This window comes from Epargyreus clarus, unplaced genomic scaffold (genome assembly GCF_041222505.1).
Source record: "Epargyreus clarus isolate Ecla_fem2 unplaced genomic scaffold, WU_Ecla_fem_2.2 ptg000001l, whole genome shotgun sequence".
Classification (NCBI taxonomy): Eukaryota; Metazoa; Arthropoda; class Insecta; order Lepidoptera; family Hesperiidae; genus Epargyreus; species Epargyreus clarus.
In genome coordinates this window covers 4,003,877-4,026,962 of record NW_027332209.1, presented here as the reverse complement: position 1 = coordinate 4,026,962, position 23,086 = coordinate 4,003,877, and the positions used below count along the sequence as shown (strand labels likewise).

The 23,086-nt window shown below is 36.2% G+C and overlaps 1 protein-coding gene across 2 annotated transcripts in view; it reads left to right on the top strand.

Annotated features, from left to right (window-relative positions):
* Window positions 1-3,531: 3,531 nt before the first annotated feature.
* mlt (tubulin folding cofactor E like protein mlt) overlaps window positions 3,532-23,086 on the top strand; it is a 28,275-nt gene continuing 8,720 nt past the window's right edge. For both annotated transcript variants that reach the window (XM_073074321.1, XM_073074314.1), the window contains exons 1-3: window positions 3,532-3,813; window positions 4,173-4,675; window positions 4,981-5,080. In XM_073074321.1, the coding sequence (XP_072930422.1) occupies window positions 3,568-3,813; window positions 4,173-4,675; window positions 4,981-5,080 (849 nt within the window). In that variant the 5' untranslated portion in view covers window positions 3,532-3,567. The remainder of the gene's footprint in view (window positions 3,814-4,172; window positions 4,676-4,980; window positions 5,081-23,086) is intronic.

The window sequence follows — 23,086 nt, the reverse complement described above, 5'->3', positions numbered from 1 at the left end:
TTTACAGTAGATATCCAAGTTATTACCCGACTACAAGACAACAAAATCACTATCTCGTATCATCACGATGTTTTGCACTGTGTTCTAGCCTATATTTTAAGCAGTTTACACCATGTCAATAAGTTTCTTAATAACTGCGGTATAGAGCATTGTTCGTTTTGCACTTTTAAGTTACAAAATGGCAGATCGTTCTTGAAGCATAATGGTTTGCAAATTCAGCTTTATAATTGAGAGAAGTCTACGAAACTCAGTATTGCTGTAAAATTACGTAATTGTCAAATTACGCCTTTTTGTCAAGGTCTTAAAGGAACGATCATTCAGTATCTTACAAAATCTATAACCTAACTTGACCTAAGTAAGGTAAGGAACGGTCAATAAGCCATTCAGTATCTTACAAAATCTATAACCTAACCTGACCTAAGTCAGGTAAGAAACGGTCAATAAACCTTTCAGTATCTTACAAAATCTATAACCTAACCTGACCTAAGTCAGGTAAGGAACGGTCAATAAACCTTTCAGTATCTTACAAAATCTATAACCTAACCTGACCTAAGTCAGGTAAGGAACGGTCAATAAACCTTTCAGTATCTTACAAAATCTATAACCTAACCTGACCTAAGTCAGGTAAGGAACGGTCAATAAACCTTTCAGTATCTTACAAAATCTATAACCTAACCTGACCTAAGTCAGGTAAGGTACGGTTAATAAGCCATTCAGTATCTTACAAAATCTATAACCTAACCTGACCTAATTTTTAACCTAATAGATTTTGCAACCTAGAATGCAGACCACTTATTGTTAAGTGGTCGGTGTTGCCTGCGGACAGTACGCAATTTTCTATTATAGTATTGGTATTCTTGGAATCCAATGATCTGCGACTAGCTTCGGCTAGAACTCCTGTGCATAACGTGTCTAATGCTATTTCAATAACATAAAAATAAATAATATTATAATTATGTATAGAAAATAGAAATGATTTTCACTCTGATTATCAAGACAATAGATATCGCAACAAACAACAAAATCAATAGACATCGCAATCGCAGATATCATAATGAATTTCACCTCAAGTACCGCAGCCGTCATTAGAATAGAGTGTCATTAGAGTAGAATAGAGTGAGTTTCTGATAAAGAAACCACAGAAATTCATAATAAATTAATATAAGTCGTACCTCTAATATGAAAAGTCGATCTTCAAGTGGCAAAACAAGATGCACCTGTGAAAATCTTCAGATATCTTGCCAATTATATTGATAGTTATTTAAATAGATAGCCTTGTCCATGATACCAATGATTATAATCATATCGTCGGATAGTCTTTTTATTTAACCAATTGATAACAGCTTCGTTGAAGCCATATCAGCGTAGAGTGCAAAAAGCTAACCTTTCTGAATAGGGTAATTTACATATGCGTATCAGAAACCCCTTTCGTTGATCTTTTTTTCGAAATAAGGGATATTTTCTTTTAAGTTAACAACAGTTTGATTGATATTTTCACTATAGTCGAATACCCTATTGGTGTTACCATAATCCAATGATGACATTGACTTCGTATTTTAAAATACTGTTACAGCACTATCTTTAAGTGAGGAATTGAGGATATGCAAAAGTTGGTTGCATATCCATTGTATTAAAAAATAGCAAATCGATTGCACATCCATTAAAATAAAAAAATATATCCGACTTGGTTGCGGTTTGACACGATAACGCAAATATCGATATCGTTTCGCTCGATGGCATATCGTTTCGACACGCACACGCATCAATAGTTCGATAATGCTGCGTATTAGCCATTGAAACGTTAAAGGTCTAATGGATATAATTTAACTGTTTAGTCTTAAACGATTGTATTGTCATTGGGAGTAATTAAGTGTATGGAATTGTTTTAACTAACTTCGCGGTGGATTTTAGTAGTAGTAACCCTGGGAAAGTACCCTGGTAGGAAACCCTGATACTCTCTACGTTGACTAGAATTAACTGTCTCTTACGTTTATATAAAATCCTATTAAATTATCATTTATATTTACCTTAACGGATCTTTATGTACAAGCGTAAACTAAACATGATTAGTAAACGTGTGATACAATAGCGACACGCGTGGCGGAGCGGTCACCATACCGGTCTGACGCGCAGAGAGTCCTGGGTTCGATCCTCGGCCAGACAGATATCTACATGATGAATTTATGTCTCTGTTTCTGGGTCTGGGGTTTCTGTATTTGTCTCTGCGTGTGTCCATAGCACCCACGATACAGGGAATCGTAGAGTGAAGCTGTGAGTGAAGAAGGCGTCAATAGGCACGAAACGACTTCAGAAATTTCGAAAAAAATCGTATGTAAATTTGTATGCTAAAATCTTGCAAAAACGGCCACTTTAATAATCTTCTTCCAAAGACGTCTTTAACGCAATTCTAATCGCAACTATGTAGCAATTTCGACACAATGGATGCCGAAACCCTCGCAACCATTCACAAACTAGACATCCCAGACGCCCATCTCATGGACGATATGGCTTTTATACTTAGTTATGTAACTTGATAAAACTCTGATAAACTCTACGTCGTTTATTCTATTCCCTTGATCTTTGACGTCAATTTGTATTTGATTTAAGCTTAGAACTATACGAATATAAAAGTAAAATGGAATTTAATACCTTTGATATCTATTGGCTTGTAAGTAAGGAGTGCCTTAACGATAAGGATAACTCGAAATATGTTAATGCATTCGCAAATTTTCGATAAAATCTTACAAATTATCAGCCCATCTAATTATTTCATTTACCATTATTTTACACTATTGTGATAATTAAAACAGACTGCTAATATTTAATTTATTAGAAAAAATCTGAGGATCAAAAGTGCTATGTCAATTTTAGTCCTGTGATCTATTAACTAACGCCTCTACTATATGTAGTATGGACTTGTAGTGTATGCTACTATATTGGATTCATGTTTATTCGTCACGCTTGTAATCTGCTGAAAAGGAAACGACCCGTCATTATTGCCACTACTGCCATCAATTAATGTGTAATATAAATTATCTCCATCTTTAGTAATTACAGGAATAGGTACCTATCGTTACATAATATCCTTGGATTTTAATAACGTGTAATAAAATACGGTGAAAACGAAACGTATATTCTTTACAATGTAATATTTAGAGCGAATCCTTGACAACGGTAATTTAATACGCCCCTTGATTGTATCATTATCGCGCTCCTTACGTAATGCTGTCATCTCTGTTCCGTTATTTAATTCGTTTTGTTGTGGCGTAAAAATATTATCATACATATCAACGTTATCTCTGTTAAAATACTTTTGTTAGCTTCTACGCCACAGCAGTAGTTTAGCCTGTAGTTTTAGCGAATAGTAGAAGAAAATAAAAGGAAAGTAGAAGAAATACATGAGGTCCCATTAGATATGATATTTGGATTGTTATAAATATTTGGACAGTGACCACCTTACATCGTGTGTTAACGCTGGCAACGCTTGCCAGGTAATTCATCATCCGTAAACTTCTAAGAAGAGACATTTTAGAAACTTTACACTTCTTTGTTACAGATAAATCCAAAATGCCATCGCTACTCGAAGCGTTGGAGCGCAAATACGGTGCGAAGGGCGAAGTGAATCCCCCTATAGATGATATGCCGGTGGCCATATTTGTTCCCAAGCGGTCGCCCCGGCTCAGCGTTCCCACACTACTGGTGCTGAATGACTGTGATATCGACTGTGCGGGGGATGCCTGCACTCTTGCGGACAAGTGCGCCAATGTTGTTGAACTGGATCTCGCCAATAATAAACTCACGGATTGGGAAGAGGTATGACTTGCTCTACTCTCGAAGTAATCAAGTTAGACAGTAATTTTAGCTATAGTTTGAAGTTCGATTTAACACTTTGAGACTCAGTTATCGATAATAGATGATAATGTCTTTACGGATGCATGAAAGGTTTTATTTAAATACAATGGTATATTGCAATAATTAATCGCAAGACATTTGTCTTGTCGGAAAACAAGAATGTTTTATATCATCACGTTAAGACAATTATCCTGTTATTGTTGAATACAAAAAGACATACAGTAAGTATCTTCTCATGCTCGTTAAGCGAATCTAGAAAGACTTCCGCAATTTCATTGTAGATCCCGACAATAGGGTTTAGATTACGTTTTCGTTCCTAGGTATTCGCCATATTGGAGCAGACGCCACAAGTGAGGTTTCTCAACTTAAGCTTTAACCGACTGTCAGCGCAAATTCAAGCCGCTCAAGCACTTCGACCACGATGGGACAGTCTCAGTCATCTTGTCTTAAACTCTACCTATGTTCGATGGCCAAGTGTCTTTTCGTTACTCAAGGCTCTACCAGCTCTAGAAGAGTTGCATTTGAGCCTCAATGAGTATACGCATGTGGACCTGAGCGGGCAAGAAGTGGACAAGAAAGACAATTGTGAGGCCTGTTCTCGACTGAACATTGACGTCAACGAACCCGTGCACGAACAATTGAAGAAACTTCATTTCTCCGGGAACCCTGTAAGCAATTGGCGAGAGATATCCAAACTAGGTTACGCCTTCCCGAACCTGGAAACCTTGTTGGTGAACGACTGTCCCTTAGCTAGTCTGGAGCCAGACCCGTGCGAAAAATGTGACGACTTCAACGGAAACAAGAAGTGTTATGACGCCTTCCCGTAAGTACTTTGTCCGTTACAGTCGAGCTATCTAGTAGGTTAATTTAATTAAGACATGTGCAAAACGTCATTAAAGATGATAAGCGTTTAATAATATGTGTGTTATAATATTATTAGAAGTATAATTGTGCAAATTAATAAACAGATAGCGAAATCATAATTGTAAAACCCGGCTGTCTAGGCAGCTATCAGCTGCAAGATGTATATTAAAGTCGTAACACAATTATCGCCGACCTACTAAGCTTATGAATCAGAATATTGCATCGTAATGGAGCTTACTGGAACTTATGTCATTGCTATTGCAGGCACCTTCGGTTCCTGAATATGAATAACACGGGTCTGGCGACATGGGATGAAGTGGACAGGCTTGCTGAGTTCCCGGCTTTACGAAGTCTTCGGGTACAGGTGAGTCACTTTTCTGTCATTAATACATTAGATACATCACTTATATCAGTGATAAAAGTCATCAAACTTAGCGAAATGGTTTTAATTCTACGTCTAAAATTGTTTTTTAAAATTATGATATGATAATTATAGAACGTCCATCCAACGAAGAAACGAAGGAACGAACATCCATAGAATGTCCATCAGAGATAAATTATTTGGACACGGCAAAATGCTTTCTGAAATATTACACATTCCAGATTATAGAATCGTTTACATATTTTCTTGCAAATTGCAAGTAGGTAAACTGAAGTGTGCTCCATAAAAAATGTTTCATGAAGCCGCACGTCACGCCCTAGCGGTTACGGATGTTTGCGGAATAGCAACCTTGCGCTGCTTTTCTAACACACAAGTCATACTACTCGTAGTTCCCGAAATATAGCAATGCCGTCCGCATTTGATCTGCTCATTCTTTGTAGTTTCATTTAATGTCATTTAAATTACTGCATGAAAGATATTATTTAGATTAATATTTATGACGGAAACTGTACGAGAAAGACGAATGATGACCTTGAAAAGGAAGCAGTCATATTGAGTTATTTCTTTTATTTTTGTTCGCTATAACGTACCTTGTAGAGTGATGACTCAACTGATTGACCTTTCATGTAGTTCATCTGCCTTGTAACTTCGATAGAATGTCTGTTGAGATGAAGACTGATCATTGCCACTCACGGATATCAGCAAATTCAAATAAAGGAGCCCTTCTTTAATTATAAATGCGTTGCTATTCCTCACACCTAATGTAAGATTTTCCATACTCTTGAAGCCCTTACACTGTCACTACTTCTGATATATGGCAAAAAGTTCTAGCGGTAATAGTTAGTCAAATAGGTCAAGTTCTACTATCCCTGCTTTGATAGTTTCGGTGGAGACGTGGAGAGTCAACCTTAGCTTAGATTTATGCGCGTGACTAAAGATCAAATGTAGGCGATTACTGCGTTGCCTGCGCCCGCGCTACCGGTTATTCCGTTGCAATTTAATGATACCTTCATCTGATAATAAAAGGTTTCCATTCTCTTTGCATTGCGGAAAGCAATGCTCGTTTCTTTGTTGTGTTGTAACTTGAAGATTTTGTGTTTTATGTATTTGTAATTTGTATTATCTAATCTGATTGTTTGAATTTGTCTTGAGTTATCTCACGTTTTTGTCATGCATGCTTCGATGACTAATAAGAACATGCATGTGATATTTAGTATGTATCTACAATTTCTTTTAGCTTATCTGAAAATTTAATCTCTATTTGATTTACGTAATAAGCATCTGTAAAATGCATTATATTTCTATCGTATCTTCTTTCCCTTGATGAAAAAATGCTTTATTAGCTAACATACGGCCCATAGTTTATCTGTGATTTAAATAATTTGTCCATTTTTACTTTTCACAACCATTCTTCCTAATTGACTAAATTCTCTATTGATGTCTCTTTGATCTCTGCCATTAAGTGTTACTTGTTCACTAAGCAACAGCACTCGTTCTATAAATAAACTAATCCGCCGCATTCTCGACAACTCGCCAATCAATCGGATTACATCACGCTTACCCTTCCTATTGCGATGCGCAATCGATGAGCATGTGATGAGCAAGACGCATTTAAGGCGTCCAGACCACGAGGACGTCGGGCAATAACTGTTTCGTAAATATGTTTCCTAATGTAAATGTTGCTTACAATCGTCCTAATGCCTTAGTGTAGTGTATTCTTTTAGGGGGATTATTCCTATGTGACTATCGAAAGCATTATTGTCAGTCCTTTGTTCGATCGTGGACCCGGACTTCCAGGAGAAAGAGGACTTTTAACGTAGTTTACAATAATGCACATTCCCTAGATTAAAAACCTAAACTACTACTTTTGACATCTATGGTAATTTAAGGGAATAGAACTATTCTGGGCTTGACACGGCTAAAATGACACTTCAATTTTGTTGTTTATTTTCTTTAAATATCTTATTTAGAAAACTTAAATATAAATTCGATAAATAATATTAAATAAAAATATTAAACTTATCGTACCAAAGAACAACGTATAACGTACAAAGTTATTAGGTCAGTGTTGCTCTATATAACTATGTAGCGCTCGTTTCATCCGCGATCCCGACGTAAAATCCCGGCGTGTACAATCCGCCTTACATTTTATTCGTATAACGTCCCTCGGGAACCCGGTTGGCATGCGTAATACGGGTGAAGGTCTTCCCGTTTTAGTGTTGCCCCACTTCGCGGCGCAGTTTGCGTAATCGACCGTGTGTAGCCGGCGCATTATTTTGACGGTAGTTCTATGCGCGGCATTTTTGAACGTGAAACTTTTTTTATTATCTCTTTTAGTACGATCATCGATTTTTTTTACTTTTTTATGAAATTACCTTACATTGATTTTTCTAATCATCGCAAAATATTTGCATTTTGTCAGTTATACTTTTGATTACTTTACTTTATTACATTACGTTACACGTGTAAGGTAAATTCAGTCAAACATAAACAAGCTATTAAATTTTGAAAATTACTATATTTTGTACATAGGCAACCCAAGGTTAGCTAACTTCGGAACTTTGGAAGTATACTCGTTTCTGTAAAATCCTCGAAATCTACGTCAAATATCCTTTGAAATATTTTCGGTAACTTCCAAAATCAATGTGTACATATAATTATAAATGATCTAACTTTACCTTTTATTCGTGTGTAAATAGCCTCTGAAAATATATTTCTCAGTCTCACTACTCTACTATCTCATCGGGCTAAAAATGTTTCAACACATGTGAAATGCGCTCTTAAGTGCAGTCTGTCTGACTTCGCCGAGGTCTATTGTTCCGAGCTTTGAATAGATTTTCCAGTTTGAAGCTACTAAATAGCTTTCTCACCGCCTACTCCCCTTCCCGCGTACAATTGCGAAATGATACATAATATTGTATTTCTTCAAATGTTTCAAAGTCGTCTGTCGTCATATAATAAAGTCAGCTATAAGTATAGCTACATCGTACTTAATTAAATGAAGTCTAACTACATGGTCGTATTCACCTCCTTGGCCACCATCGTAATATGATTCGTAATAAGATGTATACGTAATATAGAAGATCGTGGATATTTTTAATAGACCTTTAACAGACCCGACAAAAGTAACCTTGGTTGTACGACCAATTACTCGGTGTTTATAACAATTCATAGTTCCAACGTGACCTACACGTTACACGTATCCTGCTATCCAGCTCTACGTTGTTTACAAACTAATCTGTAACGCAATGAAATTAGGTGTCTATTTCAAGCACCAGCAAGCGACCGTCACGCATGGAAAAATGTGAAAGTGCCGACCGTTGTCGGTTTGTTTAACGTATGCGTTAAAACTGTTTACGACGCTGCGTCGTGATATTGTGACGTGATGTGACGTAACGCAACGTGACGCAATGTGACAGCAATGATTTTATTGGATGTGTGATCATTTGTGTTATCAAATGCTACTCGAGGTAAGTATAGAGATACTTGAAACTAGTTGAAACGATGTGATGTGTTGCATTAAGTAAAGTAATATAATAATATAGCAATGTTAATAAAAAGGTCACTTTATTATCATAAAGGTCATTAGTCCAACTAGTACATGGTCCACCAGGTGTTAATAGATAGACATTGTCACAGACAGTGGGTATATTGACGTATCCATATATGTTATTGTTGCGCCCTTAATTAGTAAATCCATCTATCAAATGTTTTGCCTACCAAAGGTCAAAATAAGATGATTTCTGTCCAGTCTGAGTTTCTAAGTTAGATCTGACAATAGCTTAATACAGCAGCATATTTAAAACACATAAATATTAAGGAGAGGCTATAAGCACAAGTAACCATTAAAATAAATAGGAATCTCAAAATAGTTATGCCTCGTGACCTCGTGTTTTTAAATATTTATGCAAGAACTCCAATCTATTTTACCTCCCTGAAAATCATGAAAGTCCTGCCCAAATTGATTCATTAGATTCCAGATCAAAACGTGGAAATATTATATGGGATTTAAAAAAAAGTAACTTTATTGAAGAATAATAGATATTCCTCCTCAATGGACCTGCTAAAGCTCTAAAATAAGGTTTTGCCCAGATGTGAAAAGGACCAAGAGATACCTCAATATCCGTGCTCAGCACAAACATAACAAAGGATTGTAGCAATAAAATAAAATGGCAGTTATTTGGAAATGGCAGACAGACATTTCAATTTCACTTTTTCGTAAATACGTGTTTCGATGGCTCGTGATAAGTGCACGTTTTTCATCACGTATTTATTGCGTCTGAAACGTGAACCCTTGCGTGAGGTTCTTTTGAAATAATAATCTTTGCGTACTTTTTATATTAGGGTTTTTTGTTCAATGGAAGCAGCGAAGAATCGTGAAATAATTTATTGCAAATGTCGAGTTACGGCAATGACTTAACATCAAGAGGGTTGCTTCCACTATTATGCAAAAAAAAGCAAACGAGTAAACGAACCTAAACCGGCACTTCGTTCCTAGATCGATGACCATGATAAATCATATTTCTGCCCCCTGAGAAACTAAGTTGATAATCCCCCACCTAATCTCTGTATTACGACTAATCTCTATACTATTACATTGTTGAAGTCAGACTGCAGCATACTACAAATAGGTAGTACTGGTGCTGCCGAAATCGTGTCTCATTCGAACATTTCTTCCACCTCAATTGAAGTAGTAATTAAAACAATGATAGTAAATTCAAGTAAAATGTTCCATATGTCTATGATTTCTTTGTAACGACTAGTAAGATACATATTTTTACAAGTGAATTGAAATCAGCTCAAAAAGAATCACCATCTACTCTTTTATGTACTTACGCTATGCTTTCGACATCTCGGTTGATGAAACTCCAACGACGCTCTCCATTTCCATTACTTGCTGAAAATACTCTGATCAATTTCTCGCAACAAGCCAAAAGAACTACAAATTCAAAAATATTCTCATACCCAGCTCTGAGTTACGTTTTACCTTCACCAGTTTCATAGCTTGGGAATTTAAAGTTCAAGTTCTACGACCTCGACACGACGACGACGTCGTTTCTGAAATTGGTTTTAAATCTCATCAATTTTTAATGCAGCTTGGGATTGCATTTTAATCTTCATCGCTTCTACCTAGACTAATAGTCTGAAATGCATTTAAATGTTGAATACTATTCATTTTATTCCATTTTTTATATAAATCGCTCAAAGATGTTCATCTTAAATTAATGTTAAATCTTGACATTTACACTCCGTTTTCACATCATAGGTACCATGACCATTCCATGAGTTTTTTACGAAGTCTTTTGTTCTTTTGTACATTTCGATTCTGACAGAAAAGCCAAAGTTCATAGCAATGGAACATTGTTCACAATAACACGACCCTGATCACCTCTTTCTATTTGACGAAACGTGGCGTTCATTTCACTCGCCTTTACAAGCTCAAGGTTTTTACCTTGGTAGAAACATTAAAGGATTAAGATTTATATTGCTAATAAAGAGTGAACAATGCCTCAAATTCGTACGCTATTGAATCGTAAAAAACAAAAGTGGACAATGAAGGGTTGGGTCCGTTTGTGATTCACGAAAGTGATGCATTCAGGAGTTGCATTCGACGCATCGGTTCATTGATCGCGGGAGATTGATTCATTTAGCTGAAATATAATGAAACACAACTCATTTCTCAAATTAAAGGATTAGTATTAAGAAAAGACGTACTTAAGAAATGAGTCCTTCAATTTACTTCTCTTTAATTAGGTAAATGTTTACAAGAGTAGGTAAATTATTTTCGGGGAATCAGGTAGAAGGAGTGTTTAACGTCTGGCTGATTTCAACGATAACACAAAGGAACAATCTACATTAGAATTGGTAGTCATTAAAATTATGTTAATCATTACATTAAAAAGAAAATAAAAAATAATATCAAGTAGGTAATGTTGTAAGTAGAGTTGGATTACAAGTATTAATAAGCGATATTACAAGAACACTTCAGATGCTATAATTTTGCACGAAACGCAACGGAGCCGACTTTCTACAGCTCAATCAAGGCCTTTGTGTTTTTTCCTTTACTATTCGGCTGCGTTTAGATTTTTTTCGTTATATTTAATTATTTCCATTATCAATACAGTAAATATAGTTAACTGTAATTAAGTTATTATTTCACGCCTATTTCTATTTCTTGAATGTGGATTGAATATAGAGCTTATGTAGTGTAGGCCCGGGGCGGAAAGTTAACAGGTGGCCCCTAATTTTTTTTTTTTTTTTTTGTCGAGGGGGAAACCTTCAAAAGGTACCCGACAACGTGGGAGCGACGCCGAGTTATGTGGGATTTTTACCGCACTAAAACCCCCCCGGTGGCCGTCCTCTGCGCTGCGTTGAGGGCTCCGGGATCTCCAAAGGAACGCAACCGGAGTCCTCTTAGCGCGTTGCCCCGTCGGGCTCCGCCCAGGTGAGCTTGACGCTCGCCACACCATCTGGCGTATACGACGGTATGCGACCACACATACCGTCGTCCTTCCCGGGGCCGCTGGCCGGGCGGTTCGAGCTCCCACTCTTGCCGCCCGCAACCCCGGAAGCCCCCTTTTAGTCGCCTCTTACGACAGGCAGGAGATACCGTAGCCCTATTCTAGTCCCGGAACTACAGGGACAGAGTTAATAATAGGTGGCCCCTAATTGATACATTGGCATTTTAGTTCGCCTATGATTCGGTGTTTTTTTCGTTGACAGATACACACTACATAGATTGTTTGGTTCTGACGACCTTTTTTTGTAACAACTGTATTTGGAGGCCCTCCAGGATCGGGCGACGGGATGGACCACCTCTTACATGCACCCATCCTTAAGCCGCTAGAGCATGTAGATATAGGTCATCAGCTGGATTACTGTCGGAGCTTCGGACGAATGCTTTTACCGTACCCGTGGTCCCATGAAAGGGCGTCTAGAGAAACACCGTGGCGTTTTAGCCGCTAGGAGTTTAGCATATTCTCTCCGCTGCTCCCGCATCTGAGAGGAACCCATGCAGGGTTTCCCCTCCAAACAAACAGTCATCAGATGTATTACAAGGCAATTTGTTTTTGTCATGATAGAGTTACGAGAATTTATTATTTTTAGGGAAGCTTTTGAAGAAAGCTGTTCTTGGTGATCTACCTCAATTTCCTACATTTATTGTTACTGCATTAATTAAAGATTTGATATTGTGATTCGTAGATAGTCATATGTAACGCAGACACCTTATCAGCACATACTAGAATCCCCTATTAACAATCCAAGTACGTAGGTATGCTGTTTTAATACACAATTCGTCATTGTCGAAATAAATATTACTTTCGCAAGGTAATGAAAAATGTAATAACATATAAAATTTTCTCAATATTAACACAACCTGTGCCGCTTAATTTTCTAAAGAATTTGATTACGAATACATATTACCTAACCACCCAAGCTGAAGATTTGTAGCCGAGAAATTTTGAGATGAAAATTACTTCATTTTCTGAGTCATATTTCGCGCTCTGATTACGTTGTTTTACTGAACCCAATTTAACAGAATTAGGTATAAAACAACATATATTAGGTTTGAGTATATGTTTGATGTAATCTTACACTCGTTAGTAATAAATAATTAACTTAAACTGCAGCAATGATCGATTAGTTAGTCCTAAAACTAGAATAGGAAATTAAAACTAGAAAATTTACTTTAAAAGTAGACAACATGAATTTGAGAACCTCTGTCTTATAAGCATACAATATTCTAGATTTTGTACACATCTATAACTGGTCACAATGGATGTTTAAAAATCTACTACTAAGGTATTGGATAAAAGCTTATTGAGATTGATAAATAACGCTCTGAATAAACACCTCCCATATAACACTATCTAGTTTCATATTGCAATATGATATTAGTGGCGCTCGTTACCATCCAAACCGAACTAAGATCCATATAACTATTATAATTATCCAATAAAACGTGTTATGAGTAGCTGCGTTTATTGTGGTAATATATCCATCTCTATGGTAACAGTGCAATTACGATTGCATTTGCAAAGCAATACGATATGCTTTGAATTGTTACTTATTACGATTTGTTATATAACTTAATATGTTTCATGCATAAGTTCATAATTATGTAAGAATAAATCGAATCTTGTAATTCCGTGAACAATTAAATGCACAATGCATGGTGCAGTATATTTCCACACTTACCACACATCCCTAAGAAAAGACAATGTGATAACCCTGTCTTAAAGCTGATGCTGGGATTAGTTACTGTACGCCACGAAAAGAAAATTCGTCTGTTACTCTAACTTCTAATTTTGTTTGGAAAAAAATATTTAAGATCTATTAATACCAATGGACGGCAGTCTTTTCGTTCATCAAACATTATAGCGTTACATCGTTGGTATCACTCTTCAAAAGAGTTCATTTTAAATAAAATATGTTGATGAAATCATCTCTAATTGTTAGGATCCTCTGAACCCCTCATTATGTACGCCCATGAGCTTGACAGAGTGTTGCTGGTATTATACGGCATATCATAATACTCGTATGTATACAGGTTATAATAATAATTGTACTATTTCAGAAGATGCAAGACAGGTGATTCCTATATGCAGTAATGCACTAATGCGGTCATAAATCACTTTATTTACCGGTTCCAAATGAAACAATAACCGCGCATTAGCAAATTGGAAAATTACCTGACGTCCCGGCCAATAAGCAAACGAACTGGTTAGTGTGATACAGTGGTTCCCAAACTTTACTTCGAAGTAATTTTGTTTGTTTTATACTTTTAACACTTTGACACAAACAAGTACTAGGTAAAATCCCGCCATGTCGCGATGTCCATTCTTCAGTTTTAGTTCTCTGTAAAAATGCTATTAAAAAAGCTTGTAATAACCGAAACCTATTTACGTTTCGCTAGTGGGCTTTAAAGAGATCTCCCACTCTAAAAATATATGATTCAAGGAACAATGTGCACGTAATTTTAATATTAAAGTGAATATGAGTAGACAAAAAATATAAAAAGCCCCTTCTTAGTTCATTTAGAAATATGCCCTTTTGTGTATTTAAATATTATTTTGTTAAGACGTAGCTACCTAAAAATATATATGGCCTTGGGTTGAGAACCTGTCTCCAGACGCGTGAATCATGTTGGGACGTTCAACGGTCGACCGTCTTGTGCCCGACCCACACTTGTTAGCGTCGGTCATTCCTAGATTAAAAGATAAATTATTACGCTTTTTAAATCTTTTACAACTTATACTACACTAATTAAAATGGATAAACACAAACTTATTATTCTCTGACCAAACAGAAAATATATAAGCCCCACTGATACCGATTATTTCTGAGACATACTAAAGAATTAAAAGGATTTTTTATCTCGTTATAAACGTGTATGTTTTATAATGTCTTGGTAATTGATTAGGTTATCAATCAAATCATATCGAGATCTGCGAATTTTCTCTGGGACCGCCCTACTTCACCATGTCGAGCCGTAAGTAGCGTGACATTTTTCCAAAAATGTACACAAGTCGTCTAATTACAGTTTAAAGTCAAAATTATGAACCGTATTAGGACTAACGGTCAATTATTTTAGTATCCGCCTATGACCTATGTGTTTCGCGTCTCAATTTACTTCTTCTGCCCACTTACTTAAATCGAATAACAGTTCGATTGAAGATAAATTGATCATCCATTACTTATACGTTTCTAACGTCGAATATTAAAAAATGAACGCAAAAGGTCGTCAAACCACACTTCGAATGTAGTTGAGAAACATGATTCATATTGGGCCGACCAACGGTCGACCGTGTTGATCCTGGCCGCCAACGCATTCTGCGTCTCAAGTTACTCCGTCTCATTAGAAGTGATTTGATTTTCTTTTGTGCTCAAGCAGTTAGGGCTCTTAAACCTTGTCTTACTGACGAGGCAAGAACACAGCTATGGTAAACGTTAGTGGGCTTATACATAAAGGTTTAATACCAGTATCTCGGCTATTGTATGCTTTGTCTTATTCCCCCCTTAATATGATGAGGAATAATGCATTTATTAGTTTGAACATTGATATGTTATGTACTGCTACTTTGTTTATGAATAAGAGTTTATTTTTAAGGCAAAAGTATTTTTTTAATTGACATAAATTTCCTTCATTAATTACCTTTCATTCAGCCAATATATCTTCCTATTTTTTTATTCTAATACACTGTTTAAACAAAAGATGATATTTAAACCAATTCAATCCACTATTTCAGGGTAAGCCACAATATAAGTTTTGGTACGAACCTTTAAAGGATAACGTAGCAACATTTCCGCAGGGCTTGTGACGTCATTACATCTATTACCTTGTCCCATGATCCGTTGTATGCTAATGCGTGCATACAAAGCAGGAACCGTGTTGTCTACACCTAACATAGACAAACAACTAGGCAAAACACGTCATCTGTCTTAATTGATTTATAGGTTGGGGTTGATTAAGATGGAAATGGTGACTTTAACCAGCTTGCCTCTTGGCTGCTTGGTTTTTACATACAATCATGTAGTCATACTGGTCTAAATGCTGTAACTTTCGCCCATAAATATCTGTAATCAGATCCTTATGATTACTCCCTTATTTAAGATCGACCACAGATGTGTTGCTACCCCTGAGAACTAACATTGGCAGCATCGTATAACTCTTTCTGCCTGGACAACATCCAAACTAATATGAAACCATAATTAACGCTATTATAATATACTACCGCTAGGTCAAACCACGAAGCTTCTTTCACCACACCACAAAGATTCTCACCTCCTTAGAAATACAAACAGCCGAACATAATAGATACTTCCTTATTCAAAGTCTGTAAAAAGTGTTAGTCATATTGATGAACCTACTTTATTTAAACTACAAACATTGACTTATTTCTTGTGCTATATATTTATTATGTAATATCCGTACTAGCGAACTTTCACCCTAATCTGTATTTAGTATTATAATGATACCCCAGCCTCACATGCGGCAGTAGGAACCATAACGGCATACGTAACATTCATTGCGGAAATTATTTCTTCTATGCTCGTATACATATCTCTAAACACCTCGTTAATGGCCATTATATATATGTATAGTTTAAAGTACTATGAAGTAGGCATTTACATTTTTTTTAAATAACAGTATAAAGTCCTGTCAAGTGATAAGGAACTGAAGTAAGTTGTGACTGAATGTAACCAAGTCACCTTGAATTGAATACCTGCTCTTGTCTTGGGTATTTACGAAATAATTACCTGTCTATTTCATATTGGACTGTATATAAATAGGTTTATAGATATAGAAAGCGAAAGAAAATGCGCTTTATATATAGCAAGGTTCGCTCTAGTCTTATAATATTTTATTATATTTTACCGTAAATCCCATACTGTCCCACAGCGGGGCATGTTTCTCTTCTTAGTAGTGAAAGGATTAGAATAATGTATGACTTCTAAAATCTCCTTACTGGTATCAAACTCTGTATGAACTACCAACCCACACGTCGCGTTGATGATCTAAAACTTTCCTATTTTGCCGAGAGTACCATACCCAACTAGTGGGACAATGCTATGTCCCAGATGTCTGAACTTCCTTATACCGGTAATGCAAAGCACTCGTAAGTATCTTAACGTAATATGCTATGTATATGGCCGACTTCCGACTTGACTATGCTAGTTGACCTACTAACTCCCCCTGTAGGTGCCTGTTTGTATTGAACAGACCAAGTCGGTGATAATGATAAACAATGGTCAGTTGCACGTGTTCAAGATAGACGTGAGAAGGAAATTCGCCTCAAGTACCAATCTCGTCCAGGCTAGGGTTGATGAACGAAAATAGAGCAAAAGCTTAATAAAGAGAGATGGATCAGTTATATACTACTGAACTATAGATTAAAGTCTAATATTCTTAACTGAGAAGATGAACAGTTTGCTGTTATTAACGAATTTTTGTAACGCGCTCCGTGCTTATTGATTTTGGTAGAGTACCTCATTATTTGGTACTGATTCGTGCTATTTCATCCGATAGAAGAAACGAATGAGTTTCATCTAAAGCACCTATTCATTTCGATGTAGTTAGTGATCACCATTCCGGTATGAAATTTGAAAAGTTCTGCGTCCAGTCCCCGTTTAATTAGGAATGTGTAGATGAATCGTCCCAATGTTTATTTTTACCTTATTTCTGTGTGATCATGACACCCTTGACGTAAGGAATATAGGATTGTGAATCTATATGCTTCGAAACAGTATTTTTCCATTCAAAGGAGTGATGTGAAAGGCGAAGAAACTTCTTAGGAATGTTGGAATAAAGTTAATCCTGTTAGAGTAATGCGACATTGGTATTGACGCGAGGCGAGAACGACAATAGCTTGACCCAGAAACACAAAGACTCCCTACCGGTGCATATAGATCATATATCTGGTATACTATAGTACCTACATCGGATTCGCCAAATGAAAAATAAAGTTTCAGTGAACTTAATGAAGCCAAAGTTACAACGACTTTGCTTCTAAAGAAACTCGTATAAAGCCAATTCGTCTGACGTGGACGTGTAAACCTAATCCTGTATTAAAACATCATATAAGTTGATAAGATTTAATCGCTTATGTATATTTTCCTAATTTTGAAAACAAAGATAAAGGGTTCGAGAACCTACTGGAAATGAAGAAATAGAGTTATTAATAAATACATTTTTGTTGTTCAATTTTTGTTGAAGTAATGCTATAAAGTTAAAAATATGTCGTTATTGCCATCATATTCATCACGAACACCTGTCTAACTTTACACGAACACCTTTAGAAAGGAACAAAGGAAAGTAATGAGTTGACTTGTAAAGAAGTAGTTCTGAAGAAACCTTGTGTTAAGCTTGCACAAACTGATTTAAAAAGGTCATAGACCTGTTGGTGGTTCTAGCAATATTGCATAATGTAGGTATATCTGCATTTAACTTGCAAGATGTCGAGTAGGCTTATAATTTTCTTCAATTTAATCATCAGCAATAGCAAAGCAACAAGAATCAATATCTTTTTAATTCCTATTCAATATGCAATAGGCAATAGCAAGGGATTAACATGAAATTCATTGCTTATGTTTTGTTACTTTTATTAAGTACTTAAAAATAATATAACTTTTCATGGATCCTCAAAGGTAGCAACTTCTCTGTGACCAATATTAAGTATGAGTCTAATTCTTGAAAATGATCCCTGAAAGCGATCCCTTCAAATGTACATTGAATGTACATCATTTGCCACTTCTATTTCATAAAATAAACTTAATCCACAATATAATATTAGAATCAAAGTGACTGCCCTCGTTTGACCCAGAAAAACAACCCCGATGCATATCGAACGGCTAGAGCACTAGCAACACGTGTTTAAACTTTCATTGTTACTGCAGTTACTGCAAATACAGTAACGGTCAAACAAAGCTCGATCTCTTGTAATCTTTCGATATTGCCTTTGGTTCAATCTATACTTGGGTGCAATTTATAGTCCACGTCGTTCCTCAATCCATTTTGTCCCATTATTGGGCACGGGTCTACTCTCGAAGTGAGAGACCTTAGGCCAGAGTCCACCTGGCGAAGTGCAAATTGGTAAACCTTATACCCCTTTTTAAAACGCCGTATAGGTTTCTTCGCGATGTTTTCCTTCATCATTCAAGTGATAATTAATTTCTAATATTCACAACCGAGTTTCAGACACTAGAGTATCACTGCTTTTTGTCATTTACCGCCTCATGGGGAATCATTTGCTTTGTTTCATCTGGCTGGGATGCGGATAGTAATGAAAATAGGTACCATTGTGATTTTCAAGAATTATGTCGTGCAACAATACCTGGTTTTCAAATTTTTTGCGTAACTATAATCAGAATGAGTAGATAAATGAACATCTCAGGAAACTTTTGTGCCTATTTCAAAGTAACTTCGATAGTTAATACTTTTTAGTTAGGGATTTTTTAATAGCTTTTGAATGAGTAATTTTGAAAGTGTAATTCTTGAAGTAGGTTAGCTTATATTCAAATTATGTCAAATTAATCGTACAAATAATATCGGATTAATTTATTCCAAGTGACAATATTATGTAAATTTGCCATATCGTAGAAAGAACAAAAGAAAGAAAATCAAATTCAATGAGTGATAGAAAAATAAAAAAGCAACAACGGGTAACTAAACACGTTCTTAAAACAAAAACATAGTTGATTAGTGAGGCTGGCCATACTTTGCTATATCATACCCAAAGAAGACCTATGATGAAATCGTTAAAAATAGTTTGATTAATAGTTTCTATTATTGCCATGATCAATTACTAACGGCCGGTCTCAATAATCTACTAACCTTTAACTAAAAGTTAAATTAGCTACCAAAAGTAGCTGATGACAGTTGTTTGCGTTTCAATAACTCTAGATAGTTAGAAAATTTAACTTTTACTATTTATCTATCTTTGGGAGGGCTTTGTGCTTACCATAGTTAGGTTGAGCCATACAAAAATGACATAAAGCGTTTCAATAACATTTTGACAGCTTACTTTAGTTAGTTTGAGATACCGTCTGTCAATATTTTGCTATCTCTCAAAATCGGGCGGTAATCGCCAGATAAAGCATTATAAATAATACTTTTTCTTATAATAATGGTGTAATTTTGTGATTAAAGTGATAATAAGAAGTATGAGGCCGGTATATTTGATTCTGGTGCAAAAACAGAACCTGTAGAACGCACGACCTAAGTCGAAGGTCGACCTATGATTTTACAAAGTTGTGTTCAAAAAGTGCTTATTAGTAATTAGTTTCGTTTGCTATTACGACGAAGGACAATAACGTGATGAAACACACAAACATTCTTTAAAAAATGTTCTCAAACGCGTGTGAAGTCTACCAATTCGCATTCGAGTTTTGTCCAATGAATTTGACCTAAATCTCGCTAAAATATTGCAAAACATGTATTTGTTATATAAAGTAAATAAAGAATATTCGATTATTTTCTTGTTTTTATTGTTAAATATCCCAGTCATATTATATTTTATATTAAATAGGCGGCATCAGCTGTCAAACGTCAAAGTGCGTTTTGTTACTGCAGGTTCGTAACTTCGTAAGTATTTCATTACAATTATATCGTAATGTAGGAAATCTACCTTTTTATGTATAACTTAAGCTAACGTGAAATACTACTAAAGTGAAATTAATAATTTATTTGACTATATTAAACATGGATCAGTTTTGTTGAAATGCAAAAACAGAACGCATCGGAGGGACACATTTGCTTACCGAAGATAAGGAATCTATCTGACTTTAACTATAGTTGGCTCTGCGAAAAATTTTTATTGAGACGACAGTAACAGATAGTTTGAATGTCACAGAAAAACTCTGGTAGCTAACCGAGTTTAACTGTTAGTAGATTATTGAGACTGGCCGTTAGCAGTCCACGGCGGCTGTCACACTAGTTATTGCTTGTCATCCAATTCATACGTGGTGTTCTTCACTTACCTGACGTCATCTATCGATCATTACTAGTGGTAGTCTATTGGGAAAAGACCATACTGGCCAAATAGAATCGACGCCTCACGGGGCGGAGTGGTCACCATAACATGGAGGGTTCCGGGTTCGAACCCCGGTGAAAGAGATATTTAATGACGAATTTACTGTTTTAGGTCTGCGTGTTTGTGTATCTGTCTTTGTATGTGTCCATGGCACCCACGACACATGGGCTGTCCTAGGGGCTGTGCTGTGAGTGTGGAAAGCGAATAACTTTACTAATATTTAGGATTTGCCAAAGGAAAACTTAGGCAAGTAGTTGTCCCAGCAATATTTTTTCAGACTAAAATCTGACTACTATTTCTTTAACGATTAGTGTCGTTTAAAACGATTTCTGTTTAGATTGACTGTGAAATATTACAGGCGTTTGTCTGAAATTCAATCACAGACAAATATATCTCGTCTCTCTATATCTCAACACGACATGAACTAATAACTCGCCCGCCGGGTCTAGACCTGATAATTGAATCTTCCATTATGTCAATTGTATCAATGCCAATTTCATCTATTATGCCAACTGAACGGTTACATCGTTTTGCGAGGTTATTGTCGATCGGTTGAATCATTACATGGTAATTAGCTGCATTCTTTGAATGATTTCCCTATACCATGATGTGTCGGTAACACACTTTAGAAGGTTACTGTGTAACGAAAGACGTTGAAGGTGGTAGAACCCTTTGTTGTTCGACTCCGGCGGCAACACCGCCACACCTATTTCTGCCTAATAACAGCAGTATTAAGCGCTGCTTTGTTTTGGTTTGAAGAGTATGGTAAGAGAGACATACTTTTCCGAGGTGTTCCAGCTCAGGGGTAGCGGCGCAACTGTGGCCGACCTCAGGTAGGAATACCTAACACTATCTGGGGTTGATTACAGATGTCCATGGGCGGCAGTAGCCACTAACTATCAGGTGGACTGTATGATCTCTGCTACTCTTTATTATATTAAAAAAAATGTAACGCAATTTTCATCCGTATTTTCAGTAATTTCTAACTCCAATAATTTACCGAGATACGGAGCTGTTAATATTGTCAACGTTAAATATACATCTACTATTGCAATACAGTTAATTTTAACACGGAAAAGAAATTCAATCCGAAGGCACTGTTAATGCGGAAATTTACTACTGCGGTTTGCGTCACCTTTAATTATAAACGACTTATCTTTCCAACTCCATAATCAACGCGAATCTGTCGTTGATGAAACGTTGAGAAGTAGGAGAAGAAGCGTATCGATAATTACTAAGTTGATAGATTTTTGCGGATGTGTTTTTAATGATGTGTACCTACGAATATATTTTTATATTTTGATAAAGCATTTTTGAACATTTGAACAACATTTGCACATTTGAACCTCGTTCAAATCCCAGGCATCCCAGTGAAGTCTACCAATACGCACTTGGCCAGCGAGGTGGAATATGGCCTAATCCTTCTCATTCTGAGAGGAGACCCGTGCCCAGCAGTGGGACAGTAATGGGTTGTTGATGATGATGATTTTTGATTTTCTGTCGATATTGATGTCGGTAACTCTCCAATACTCTTACAAGTATTATCTAAACTTCTAAAGGTACTCGTACATATGGAAACTCCCTAATGAGACACGTAACATGAAATGACATGAATGCATTAGTGTAAATGCGCTGTCTTTGTAGTAGAGCGAAGAACCTTAATGTAATGAGAGGTTCTAGTGGAGTAGGGGAAATACAGTTCATCCATGTGATCGCAGAATGCGAAGAGTTGGTTTTGTACAAGTCGTTAATATAATATATGAGTGCATTGATGCATTCTCCCTTTCTTACAAGATCCGTATTTTGTGGCTTCATTATTCTCCTAGGATTTAAAACATTAATTTTACGCTTATTATTATTATTGATTTTCTTAGCTTTTATCATGAAACATAGGTAGCTATCGTTAAGAATGTGATGATTTCCACACGATGGTAAGAAGATACAATTCAGTTAAAAAAGTGTTTTGATCCAAAGGCAGGTAGAGTCAGAATAAGATATTGCAACAATTGCCAACAACAATCTGCCTCTACAATACATAATAATCGCGTTGCATTTATTTAATTTCACTGCAGCTACACATCCTAGTAGCTATGTACTTATATAGAACAAGTATAAACGATAATGATGTAAACGATGCTTTACCTAACCACGATCGTGACTACAGGCTTGTTGGAAACAAATGCCGCGCAAAATACCCATGTAAATATTGCGTCGTAGTCACACGATTAAGAAGTTAGTCGCACTAAACTAAACAAGCCTCACTATCGTAAATTACGAACTGTCTACATCTAAACAAAGGACGTACGTAGGTATACTGATAAAAATAATGCGTAGCCTCACATTCGAACATAAAGCGTGTCGCGTATAAATCAAAAACGCGCATTTTGTTATTGTTTAAAGATCGCAAGCCTTTTCCTTATAATCTTCGTTTATCTCAAGGAGGTTTTTTTTTTTT